This window comes from Nesoenas mayeri (genome assembly GCF_963082525.1).
Source record: "Nesoenas mayeri genome assembly, chromosome: 1".
Taxonomy (NCBI): Eukaryota; Metazoa; Chordata; class Aves; order Columbiformes; family Columbidae; genus Nesoenas; species Nesoenas mayeri.
The window spans coordinates 62,659,210-62,672,452 of record NC_137541.1 but is presented as its reverse complement, the minus strand read 5'-3'; the positions used below and the strand labels follow the sequence as shown (position 1 = coordinate 62,672,452).

Sequence of the window (13,243 nt, the reverse complement as noted above, 5' to 3'; positions counted from 1 at the left end):
CAGCTGGGCAGTAACTAAACTGTGCAGTTTCTTGGCAAATTTCTGTAAATTAAGACATTCAAAATGTTACATTTACATATGTGCTCTCATAGTGAAGGCATCCCAAGTGAAAGACCTCAGTCCTTTGTAAGAGTTAAACTCGCAGTGTGTTCAATGCTACAGCAGGATCGAGATTCAGTTCTATAAGACCAGATGCATTCTTGTGTATATTTTATAGTAGCATTTACATTTTACAGGACATTATACTCAAAATATTAACAACACAGTTACGACTTTCTTACTTTGGTAGATGTTTACTAAATTAAAACTTGGGTCTATCTGGTTTATGTGCTATTTAGCATGCTTCAGATTTCTAAGAGAAAGCATCTTCCATCTTACCAAAGCGCTAACTCAAACCCTTGAGCAGAGTGTGTTGCATTGCATCTATTACATAAAACTATATCCCTGTACAAGTAAGTAGGAGTTAGACCAAGGAGCAACTATAAAAGTCAGTGAATTCCATCAAACATATCAGGCCACTATTTAAACCTTTCCACAGAAATTAATTTTCTCTTTATTAATATCCAAGCCTGTACCCACTTGAAGTAAAATGCAGAATTTGGAATTGAATGCAGTTGAATATAAGCATTTTGGCACAGCAGCCTACTCATATGATGATACAAGTTGATCAGCTAACAGTACTATAAGAAAAAGTGGGTTTATAGGTATCGTCCTGGCATAAGGGTCTAGTACTCTCTTTTTACCTAGATTTAGTCCTTCTTCCCCATAAAGAGAGCATAAAATCACTGAGCCTTTCAGCTACATTCCCATGTAGGAAAAGAGCTGGAGAAGTGAAGTTGTATACATGTGCCTAAAATTATAACTTCAAAAGATGTTATAAATAACAAAGCTATATTTGTTAGGTGAGTACAGAACTGCTGGATAAAAGTGCAGCTTCTCATATTAGTGGGGGAAGAACTGTAAATAACTTCATGAAAAGCATAATCCTTTACTAACCCTCTCATGGTATAGTCACTTTCCCAATTAATCCACTGCCAACACTGAAATGTGCACCTGACAATGCTAATACCATGTGTCACGATCTGTCCTAAGATATGTTAATTTAAGTGATTAAGGATTAACAGCTTGGCCAACAGGTGCATCTTCATGTGGACCCTATTGTTCAGCCAGGCATTCACTCACAAAATGTCTCTTAACTAAGAACATTTATGAAAAAAGCAGACAGCAGCTTCATGCAGTTGATGAATCTCTTCCCATTCTAATTCACGTGCACCGAGCTCACAGGGACCATGTGTGCTGTAGTACAACAGCATATAAATTCTGACTGGAAATGTTGAGGACATGCATAAAACTTCCCATGAGTGTTGTCAGGGTGGGATTTTTGATGTCCACTAACAGACAAAAGCCTTAATCTGATTTTAGGTATACCAGCTTGAATCTGAAGTGATTCTTCTGGTTGATGTCATGGAGAATAGCACATGCCCTACAACTGCTGGTTTTCTTTAATAGTGAATGACCATTTATCATTAACTTCAAAAGGAACAAAACTAGGCCAACACAATTTTCAAAACCCATCTTTTGGTGTGTTTGTATGATATCTTCAAGGAAAAGCTATGTACAGAGAAGAGTTCCTGTGCTGGGAAGTATTAGGAGCTAACAAAGGCCTGTTTATGTGAAAGACACATCTAGCTGTTTAGCATGCTGTACTGCATAACCATTGTTATACATGTAATTATTGTAACTGATCCACTCATCTGCACACTGATATTCTTGATTAGGCTGAATGTACGGATGATAAACTGTTTCTTTTCCCAAGAAATAAGATGGAGCAAGTCTCTGTAAAACAACAGCACTGAACTGGTATGTCAGCTTCCTTCGTATTTTTATGATTTCACCTGTTCTTCCATAATTCCTCAGTGCTCTGGCCATTTTCTGATATGTCATGATCTTGCGATTTCCCTTTCTTTCTCCCCACAGCTCTGCAAGTTTCTCTTTGTTTTTGGAGACAAATTGGAAGACACCATTGGGCTTATCCACCCATTGGATGCAGTTCGCCATAGCTGGATCATACAGAGACTCATGAAGGTACTCAAAAAGTCGAAGTTTTTTTCTGCCTATTAAGAAAGACAGTATAGAAGGTCAGAACAGAACTCATACTTGTTTTAAAAGGTGATCAGTTGTTTTTTTTCCTGGGAAGGATCTTACAAGCAAAAGCATAGTTAAACCTGATACCCCATCACAAATTAAAAGATCAGTATAAACCATTCAATGGAAGACCAGCAACAGCAAATGGGATGATAGTTCTGAAACATGTACAGATATGTGGTGACAGAAAGGGATTATCATTAGAGTTCCAAGAGCAGGTTATTTGGGGATGTGCAGAAGTGTCAACTTGCATTCCCATGCAGAACGAAGCAAGTTCAGTACTGCAATATTTGTCAGTTAACTAAGAACTTCTCACCACAGGCTCAGCTCTCAAACATAAGTTTACCAGTGAGGTTTATTTAGTTCCACTTAAGTCCTGTGGATCCCTCTCTCTGAAGTACTTCTAGTTCCTTTCACAAAGCCAAGGGTAAACAAGAAGCTGCCACAAGGAGGAAGAATTGAAGATTATGAGACAAAGAGGAACATTTGCAGAACAGGAGAGTCTTCCCATCATGCAGAAGAATGGCTTCCACTTGGACCAAAGTGGAAATGAGCAGCTGCATCTGAAGTTCATAAAATTTTGTCTTGTGTGTCTATTTTAAACTAGGAACAGGGGAAAAGTGACAGTTGCTAAGGAACACTGAGGTCAAGCCAAGACATCTACTAGAGATGACAGTGATTCTGCATCTGGTGGTGAGGAAAGAGGAGAGAAGTGACAGACCAGGAGGAAGAAGAGCCTAAAATCAGAGGTACTTTCCAAAAAATTAATTTCATTATCTAAATAAAAATTAGCCTGTGACTAGAAGTATATATTCTACTAGAAATACATGCAGTATTATAAGATGAGAAGCTTAAAGTCATTCAGTGCAGGATGCTGCCTGGTCACAGTAAACGTCTTAGAAGGTGACCTCCTTAGGTCCCCTCCAACCCGAATTATCCTATAAAACTATGAATCTGTGGTAGAACAAATAAGATGAGGGGAAAATCCACCAACTACTGCAGACTGAGTCTCTGCTGGAAAACAATAGTGTAGCCATGTCTGTAGCAGCATCTGATTTCATGCTCTCTGTCTTCTTAGTTCAGCTGCCATTTCTGCCCAAGCTTTTATTTCTAGACACATCATCTCTAGCTAATGTCTTGGTTTGAGAGGGCTCATTGGCTCTTTTGTGTTAATGCAGCTGTGTTTCTAGAACCTAACTTTTATCTCCAAAGTGCTATACAATGTGGATGCTCCAGTTTGAGCTGAGGTTAGTTCACAGATCTTTGTACTGCACCTCATGGCATAAGCTAGTGGCATTTGTTACCAGGCCATAAAAATCAGTCTAAGACATCAGGCTGGTGTCTTCAAGTTTCTTATGTGGTCACTGGAGAGAGGTAGGTTCCTCCAGAAGGCATTTCAGGGCATCTGCATTAGATTTCTGTGCTGACTTGTCTTGAGGCACCCTAATTCTCTCTGGATGTGTCTTGTTCAACTGCGTTTCTGAAGTACCTCTCTCAATTGTCTCCACTCATGGAGCTTTAGTTTAAATCATGGAATGGTCTTGATATGCATGAACTGTTCTCTTTTCAGAGGAAACCAAACTCAAAGATGCTTTCCAGAGGCATATCTAAGTCACTACAGCTTTCAGGTCTTGAGGCCAGCCTCAAATAAATAAATCAAATAAATCAATAAATCAAATAAATCCCTGTGAAACACTTTAAACACAGACTTTGAGTCCTCAGTACTGATTGTTTCATCTACAAATCTATTCCTAAAAGGCCACACTATTTGCTAGTGTACAGAAAACTTATTATGTCTGAGTAAAAACCCAAGAGGACTAAATTTATTTAGGTATAGTGGAAACAGTCCCCCAAATCACAGTTTCTGGCAGGAATATCTCCACGGACACAAAGAAAACCCATAGGAGGACACAAAAAAACCTCAATTAAGAATAGCTGGTCTTTCTGAAACTATATGTAGTATGGCCTTCTGGAAAAGGAGATGGAAAACAACATAGAAGAAAGATGAAATAGGAAATTAAGTTCAACAGAGCAGTAACAACTGAAGGTGAACTCAGATACTGACACGTAAAATTCCCCGGTGCAATACTGGGTAAGACATATAAAAGCAACATTTTTGGATTGAAAGACTTTTATTTGCAATGGTGAATTTCAAGCACTAGAAGAAGAGAACTTAAAAGGAGAGGCTACTCTTCCTCTTATCCCAAAGAATTTGTAGTAGTAGTAGTAGTAATAGTAGTAACTATTAAGCAACAGAAACCACAGTGTTCAGCATCAATGGGAAGAGATGATACCAAAAACTGACACCATATGGTTAAAGTTGAGAGAAGGGGATTTCAAAAAGCAGTAAAACCAGGAAGCTACTTGAAAAAACCCCACAAGCAAAACAGTTCAGGGTGGAAGCCATAGAAATCTCATTTAGCAAAGTCACAGAAAGGATGCTGAGTATGAAGGAAAAGCTAAATAATGAATGCAATAAACAAATGAAGTGCTGGAATGACCAATGTAAGCCAACCTATTCTTTGCAAAACAGATATGCACTCAAGTAAACTCAAACAAAAGGAGTACAACACAAATTTTTAAGTATAAAAGTGCACATTGGAAGCGATAAAAGCTAAGAAGTAATTTGAACAGTAAACAAAGGAAGGTGTAACATCAGGTGCAAAAAAAAACCCCACATATGTGAAAAACATTCAAGAAAACCACTCCTTGTTGAACGACATGAAATAAAGTAAGTTATTAAAGTGGATAAAGATGTTGCTGGTAGATAGATTTACTTTGTATCAGACTTCATCCAAGATGATTTGGAGTGAAACACATTTCTGATTTGTTTCTCTATGGACTAATCAAGATGTTAACAGATTTATCTTACCTTATAAGATTTATCAGATAGGAACTGAATATTGGCAGTTGTATTCTAGTTACTATGAAATGTTAAGTTATTTTTTTCTGTTAAAAGTACAAGAAAAAAAAAAAAAACAAACAGCAAACTAGGAAAAAGAGAAACCATGATTTGCCAATGGATTTTTTTAAACTTACACAAGATATACATCAAGACATGCTCTTTCTACACACCTTTCCCTGTTTTTGGCTGGCCAGCAGCAGCATGCATCACTTGGCTTTCTGGAGTATTCTGCAGTGTATGGTAGGCAGTCTCTTCTGCATAAAAATCCACTGCACTGTTCTTCAAAAATGAAGACAATGAAGAGTTACTAATAGCATACATTCTCTGAGGAAAAATAAACTTGAAGTAATTAATTGCCTGGAGCCACAAAATGGAACCTTTCTGCACCTCACCCATGGAAGACCTTTTTCAGCCACGAAGGCATGAAGTGTATTGTACCAGTAACAAGCAGGACTAATTTATGTCTACTGGGAAGGACTGCCCACCAGGGGAGAAATTAAGAGGGAAAACACAGTAATTGCCTCACCCTGGACCTTCAACCCTTCTGCTGGAAGCAGAGGAGGAACAGTGGATTCTATTTCCAGAGCTGATAAAAGACAAGGGCCATACAGGCAGTGGCTCCTGTCTACTCTGTAGTTCCTGTGCCATGTTGTTGCTAATCTGCTGGTTGAAAATGGGCTTTTGTGGAATCTATTTACCTCCAGCTATCTTCCCTGCAATATTCACTCTCCATCACTCCTGGGGGCCAGGGTTTTTAAGAATGGAAATGGACTCTGCAGGCTGAAGATGAGCTCAGAGTCCAAATAGTGCTGGTCTATCCAGCACTCTTAAAGCAAAATGCTGCAGAAGAAATCAAAGGCATAGTACTTTCTCACAGCAGCAGAAGCAATGCAGAGGCTGGAAGTTGTTCTCTGCCTGTTCCCAGGTAACAGAGAGAAGCCCTTTTTCCTATAGTACTAGTAGGTTTGTTTGTTAGTCATCATGTTATACGATGAACCACAGAAGAGCACTAGAGGCAAACAACTGAGATGACGCCTAAAAAGAGACTATTAAACAAGTTTTGCAAATGTTTCTCAAGCCAATTTAAACTTGATCATCCCTGCCCAGACAGAATTTCTGTTAGAGTTAGCATAATGATTTGTATCAGAAATCACAAATGGGCAGCCAGTTTTCCATATCTCTCTGACTTTGTTATTAGTAATCTGTTCACTTACAACCACATTTCTCCAGCTGTACCCTGGGTCCTCTGTAGATGGTGCTGCAGAGTAGCTGGGACTCGCTCGGAGGTGATGGTGATGGTTGATCACAGTCAGGCAGTTTTTATATCCTGGGTATCAGGGGGATGAAGCAAACACTGAGTGAGTAATGAGATCGGAAGAAGGAGAAAAAACACAGAGGCAAACAATCAAATATGCTGCTGGATTTGTCAAAAAGCATTTACCCTATGGTTGCCTTCTAGATAATAAAGTCTCTAGTGCCAAGATGTTTCATATCAGCAGGTTATCCAGCATAATCTGTACTGTTACTGCTAATAACATTCTTGGGCCGGTTTTGTTTGTCTTCATGACGAAAAGCAATATTTTTTAAGATAAAATGTCAGATATTTCATAGCATCACTAAATAGTTTGGTTAATAGAAAAAGGAGGGCCAAACAAATCACCAAACATAATGAATGAGATAATTATAGACTACTATAATACACGTATTAGAAAAGAAAAGAGAATGTCATGCAGTTCTTCTGCAGGCCATTAGTACAATGCAAGTCAGAGTTTCCAACTGTGAATGAAGTGAATGAGCATCAGAGCATCTTCAGTGCCTAAAGGAATGACATGGAAGGAACCCAAGACCTTAGGGTGTTGGAAAGAAGCAGAGGACAACATCAAACTGAGACACTTGGAATGAATTATGCACCACAGGTGGTCTGTGGGACATATTAAACACTGAGTTGCAAGTGTTTAATACCCCTCTCCATTGGCCCTTACAATAGATACAGGCAAGAACATTGCAAGACATTATTTGTAGTGGGTCCATCAACATGTGTAAATTACCAGTGCAGAGGAGCAAACAACTTACTTACAACAGCTGAATTTGTGGCCCAACTGATCTTATTTACATTTCAGTATATAATAGACAACATGTAAATAAACTTCCTTGTTTGAAATGCATTCCACACAGAAAACAGTAGACACTTTGTTCTGGACATAGAGGGTTTGTGATGTACCCTCCTATTTTCCCTTCCTTCCACTTCTATTTGCAATGCATTATAAAAACACCAAACACATATTTTGAATTTTGTAGCAATGTAATTGCCAAAACCTTGCCTCAAGTAGAACAATTTACAGCTTCACTGTATTTTAGGTTTGCAAAGTAGAAAATTCTTGAAACCAAGAAAAACACTTTTCTACCAATTCTCCAGACTCAAGCCATCATTTCTGCATAAAAAAACACTGAAAATTTGTATTTTAATGTTAAAAATTAATTATGGAAATTAATTTCACCTGTTGTATTCTTGGTCTTTTTTTTTTTTTTTTTTTTTTTGGGTACTGGAATTCATTTTTATATGAATTTATTCACAGCATAACAGAAGGGCATTTTTCAATTAAAACATTAAAGCTGGAAAGTGGCTGTTGTACTACGGTCATACATCACCTGATGATAGAAAATCTGAGCTCAATGCACCCAGACTAATACTAAGGGGAAGTTTAAGAGGGACTGTCGGACAGTTTCCTTGTGCTGTGACACAGAGGATGCACACCACACTGAGCAGTGCTAACAGAGAGGTGGAAACCCTCCAAATATTCTTCCACCTTTCCATTCTCCCAACATACCACCCTGCTGCCCCTTAATCTACCTCGAGGAAATCACTGTCCCACCTATGTGCTTCAAGACGTACCTTCCTGTAAGAATACAAAGTGGTAAATTAAATGGAATAATGGTCTTTTTTACCTGGTGAATACTGCATTTCTCTGTCAGATTGCTGCTGCAGTACTTCTAGCGCATCTTCGAAAGCCTGGCCCAGTACGTCTTGATCAGGAAAACTCTGCAAGGACATTATTCTGTCAGGAGCCAGAAAAGACCAGGCTGGTTCTTTCACATTGTCAGTTGGAAAATCCCAAATAAATACAGTGATTACATAGAATATACATCCTCTTGGAATATGTATTTTGCAGGCACTGAGGCATTACCATCATCGTTTACTATTGTGAGAAAGTTCTCACTCCTTTGAGTCTCTTTGAGGTCAGTGGGACAACTCACATGGGTAACGTTACTCTCTCATGCAAATGTGTCAAGGTTCATTTCCTTAATTTGCAGCAGAAGTTTACATAAAGGGTGTTACTGCTATTGGAGTGTTTTATAGTATGTAATACAGAGGCATGTATCACTTGTGTAACATGATTTACGAAGCCAAAGTTATCGTTCAATAACATTGAAATGACAAAAATTATTACATACAAGATATGAAGAGGTTATGCAGAGAAAATGCTATACTATGCCAATACAGGAAACCAAATGTGAATTTTCAGAAAACTGTTTATTATAATTTTAGAACACCTTGTTCTAAAACAATAAAAAATCCCCCCAGATCTGACTTTGCATAAGAGTTTCTGTAGCATATTTAAAGTGCTCAATAATGAAAGATAATAAAGGCGTTGTAGACTTACCATTATTTAGGTATAAAAACTTGAATCCTGTTTAAAATAAACAACATTTTTAAGATTGTGTATTTCAAAATAAACAATAATTCTCTTAGTATAAATTTAACCAAATGAAATAAAATATATATAATAACACAGATACAAATAATTTAGGATTAGGAAGTGGTATTTTAATGAAATTTAACACTTGCAACATTGGATTTTGTGAGGGTTTTGTTGTTGTTGTTGCTTTTGTGTGTTTTTTTTTCTGTAATTAATACTATTTTTTATTACTAAAGTTTCCAGTTTCATTAATACTCTAACTTTTAGATCATTATCCACATCACTGTAAACGATTTTTAAAAGATATTATGAAGTGAAAATGTGTTATTTTTGACATTCAGTTCTAATTAGCACAACTACTAATTTCTCAAACAAAATACTGACCTGAATTAAATGCAAGTGTTTAAATCCCTTTGGTTTGCAGACATAGTAGAAACAAGCTTAAGGTTTTTCATAATTAACATATGACTGTGTATGATTATGTGTAAATTTGCAGATTAATTGTGAGTTCCAGAAACAAATCTGATTGTTTGATAAACAGTGAAAATAGACACATTTTCAGCCAGTTTAACATAGATTATAGATTATACTTTATACACCACATTACTCAGAAACAATTCCTTATACCTCTGTTTTTTTCATATTTGTTATAGATTACAATAATTAGGTTTTGTTGCCTTGCAGTTTTTTTTCCTGTTCTCTTCTGCATTATTATTCCAAAATTGTAAATCTAATAATCAAGTCATCAGTATTTTACTCATTAAAGATTTGATTACAATCTCTTGAAAATACTGGACATTTTGGCAATGATTTCAGCAGACGGAAGATTGGTCTCTGTGTGATGTTTTAAAATGCAAAGTGGAGACAAGATACATAAATGTAAACAAGAAAGAATTTTATCTAAGACTCACAATGAATGTTCTAACTTGGTAATTATGCCTCGGATAAGTATGTTACAAAGTACTGTCAAAATTTCTAAAAGTTTTTTTTTTTAATCTTTTTTTTAATCTTGATGATCAAGCACATATAGTGAAATCCTGATGACTTAGTAAATTGACCTCATTGAAGTCAATGGGCTTTTTCTCTTTGACCTCAGTGCAGCCAGTGTTTTGAGAAACTGATCTAATTTTATCCTAAAACCAGAATGGGTTTCATTAATCCTTTAGCTGCAATGGTGGCCACATATTCTGGGGATATAGAGCTGTAGAAACTAAAGACATGAATGTCCTTTGTAAGGATCCTCATGCAGTGTTCCCCTAATTTTAGATCATTCACTTTCCTTAAATTGCTTTTGTTCAATCCAAATTCCAAACCGATACTTGGTCACCTTGAGAGAACATTTGCAGTCACTGTTGATGCCTTACAAAGTCTAAAAATGACAAGTATAATCAAGGTACTGTTGAATGGTCTTACCATTTGCACAGCCGAATTCATATCAAAAAAGAAAAAGTCACACCTTAAGTAAGCTTAAAAAGTAGTCTAGACACTTACCTACAATTTCAGCTCCACACACAACACAAGAATCTGTTCGGTTTCATAAATAAATGAAAGACTGAGTTCCCACAACAATGGGCTGGCAAAGGGGCCGCATTAAATAGCTGATTTTAGGGAAGTGTTTTGGCTAGGGATTTTTTGAAGAGTAAAGGTATAGTACACTAGCATGGTCCTTCATTCTGCACAAAAGAAGGGCGATTTGGACTGATATAAAATAAAATTAAATGTTGTAATATTGTCCAAGACTTGCAGATTCTAGGCCACTGGGAGAGATTCCTTTTGGTTTATAGCACATCTTGTCATCAGCATGGTATCTTTAAGGCAAAAACCTCCATCCATCACCTGTCTCACATAGACTGCAGTGGACCTTGAGGTTTTATTTCAACCTCCTGCTTAGCTCAGTGTAAGAAGCAGACCAAACTAGACCCCAAACTAAGTGTTTCAGGGAATTTCAGAACTCTGCTTCAAAGCTCATGTTTGTAGCCCTGGCCCAGCTCTGAAGCATTTACTGAAGTATCCAGTAAAGATTCAGACAAGCCGTAGTTGCTGATTTGTCACACAATTTCTGAGCAGCTATAAGCCATGATGCTTCATCCTATAGGATGAGGACTCTGTGTTTTTAGTACAGAACTTCTTATTGCTTCTCTGCCCTGGTTCTTTGCATACAAGACTTTCAAAGTCACATTTTACAAAATTTCCTCACCATTTTCCTGTAGAATAGTAATTAGCTCTTACAATATTTATATATACTACCTCAACCAAAAGCAATAGTAAAGAACTAGCCTGGCTATGAATGCTGAGTGGAAGTCATCTGAAGTCAATGTTAGGATCAACCATTATCTGCTGGTTTCAGATGCAAGCTGCCTTTTCAAAATTTGCACCACAAAGCTTCAGAATAGTGTGTGTGTGTGTGTGTGTGTGTGTGTGTGTGTGTGAAGTATTTTAATACAGGTATGTGGTTTTCTGAACTACAAGTTCCATTTTGTAGGACTTCTCTGGATGATTTGGGCTTATAAGGGAAAATTAACCGGTCACTGTGCTCTTAAATCATAAAAATGTGAAACAGCACTGGATTTCAGGTCAAAATATGCTTATGCAATTAACTTCTTTACTCAGCAACATGCAAAAGCATGGATTTCATGATTCAGTTCTTTCCTGAAGTAGAAGTATGTATCAGATTCAAAATTGTGAATGAGCTTCAAGATCCCTCCTGGGTTCCTTCCTGATAAATTATGTGCTAATAGATCCTCTGCTGATGCAATCTGACCTGCCTACTCCAACATCTCCACCTGCAGCTGGGCAGTCACTGTTCTGCCCCCCTGTGCTCCCCACTCATCCTGGCCATGAAACTGCAGGGTTGGCCCATGCGGAGGAGGTCAGGAATGTCCCGTGCTAGTCACAGCTGATTCCAGACAGCTCTGCAAGGGACCCACCACCTGTGAAAGTGGAGCCCATCAGCCATGTGTGCTGCACCTTTGTGAAAATATACTGAGGAAAGGGCAGAAAATTCCAAAGGTGAAGAGACAAACCTGAGAGCAAATGCAAAAGCAACTAGGAGGCAATAAGGGAATAAGTGGACAAGGATGGGAACAAGGGCATGAGGGGACAACAAGGTCAGAGGAGTTGGAGGTGCTCCATGACTGAGAAGATGCATCCCCAAAGAGATTGTGGCCCACAGAGGGACCATGCTGGAGCAGAGGTAATGAGTAAGAAGAAAGCAGCTGCAGAAGGAAAATGGTGAGAAACAAGGAGAATCAGAGAAAAAAATGGTACAACCTGGCCCCAACCCCCTGTGCCACCCATCACTTCACCGAAGGGACTGAGAGTAACCTGGCAAGATAACAATAGGGGAGGAGTTGTGTCTGGAGTGGAGTTGAGCCTGGGAAAAGGGAAGGAAAGATGTTTTAATGTTTGCCTTCTTTGCTTCCCAACACCTGAATCAGCAATTAAATGGATTATGGCAATAAATTAAGTTAAATTCCCAAAGTGCAGGAGCAGGTGTGTAGGTGTGGGGCTGCTGGCTGGAGCTAACCCACCCTAGTAGTAAAAGAGGGTGAAGGTCGAGAGATTAAAGCTAATGGTTTTAACACCATTAAAATGATTAATCTTCTTAAATTAAATTGCTTGATCAGAATGTTCTCATTTCAAATGAGATGCAACACCATAAGGCAAGCCAGCAAAAAGTTTGTTTTCAGAGGAAATGGGAAGGTGCCATGTGTAGCACAAACAGTCAGCACAAAACCAAGAGCAAATGCTGTCTCAGATGGTAGATTTAAAATCCGCAACCCATTTCCACATTGCATCTTTGGCCCATCACAAGCTCCAACTGAGGACTCAAGCTACCTCACTGAGAAGCCTGGAAGGATTCAGAAGAGGCAGAGTAAGGTACAACTGAGGAGGGAGCATCAGCCGACACTGACTGCTCACTCCTCAACAAATCACTGTACAGTCACAGCAGACAGCCTGTTGGCCTCTACCAAGAAATCTTATTACTGAAGAAAGCCTGTTTTGATTTTTGTATTGGACAGGAAGAGGAATTCTGGGTAAAAACCTGAAAAAGAGAACTTACTATATAAATTTTAATGTTTCAAACAATTGATGTGCCTGATATAAAAATTTGAATATCAGTTAGAAACCACAACATCAAGCTCTTCTTCCTTCATGTTTTAAAAATAAACTTCCAACAACAGAGTGATTGTTTAAGTTTCAGAACTTTCTTTCATCCTTGCTTGGCACTCAAAGCTTCTTCATAGTAATGGTATAGAAGCAGCATTTTCACTTCTCTTTGAATAAAAGACAGAACTAAATAACGTATTACAGCACTTGTTGGAGGGCTTGAGTAAGCCCAAAGTCTCTCAGATGAGGCATTGTTCAAATGTAGAATACAAAACAATCTCTCCCTTCCCAAAGGAATGTAAAATGTGAAGTGTCAAGTTTTCTCACCAGGTATTTGTAGCTCTCTCAGACTTTTTTGAATATCAGGCAATTTGTAACTGCCCAA

The 13,243-nt window shown here is 38.0% G+C and overlaps 1 protein-coding gene across 1 annotated transcript; it reads right to left on the bottom strand.

Moving 5' to 3' along the window:
• Positions 1–1,668: 1,668 nt before the first annotated feature.
• Positions 1,669–8,102, bottom strand: SPIC (Spi-C transcription factor; the record flags this gene model as incomplete). The annotated part of the gene is made up of 4 exons (XM_080339851.1): positions 1,669–2,110; positions 5,217–5,329; positions 6,265–6,377; positions 7,997–8,102. The coding sequence occupies 4 exons, from the start codon at positions 8,100–8,102 to the stop codon at positions 1,669–1,671; spliced, it is 774 nt and encodes a 257-aa protein (XP_080195977.1).
• Between the last annotated feature and the right edge of the window lie 5,141 nt (positions 8,103–13,243).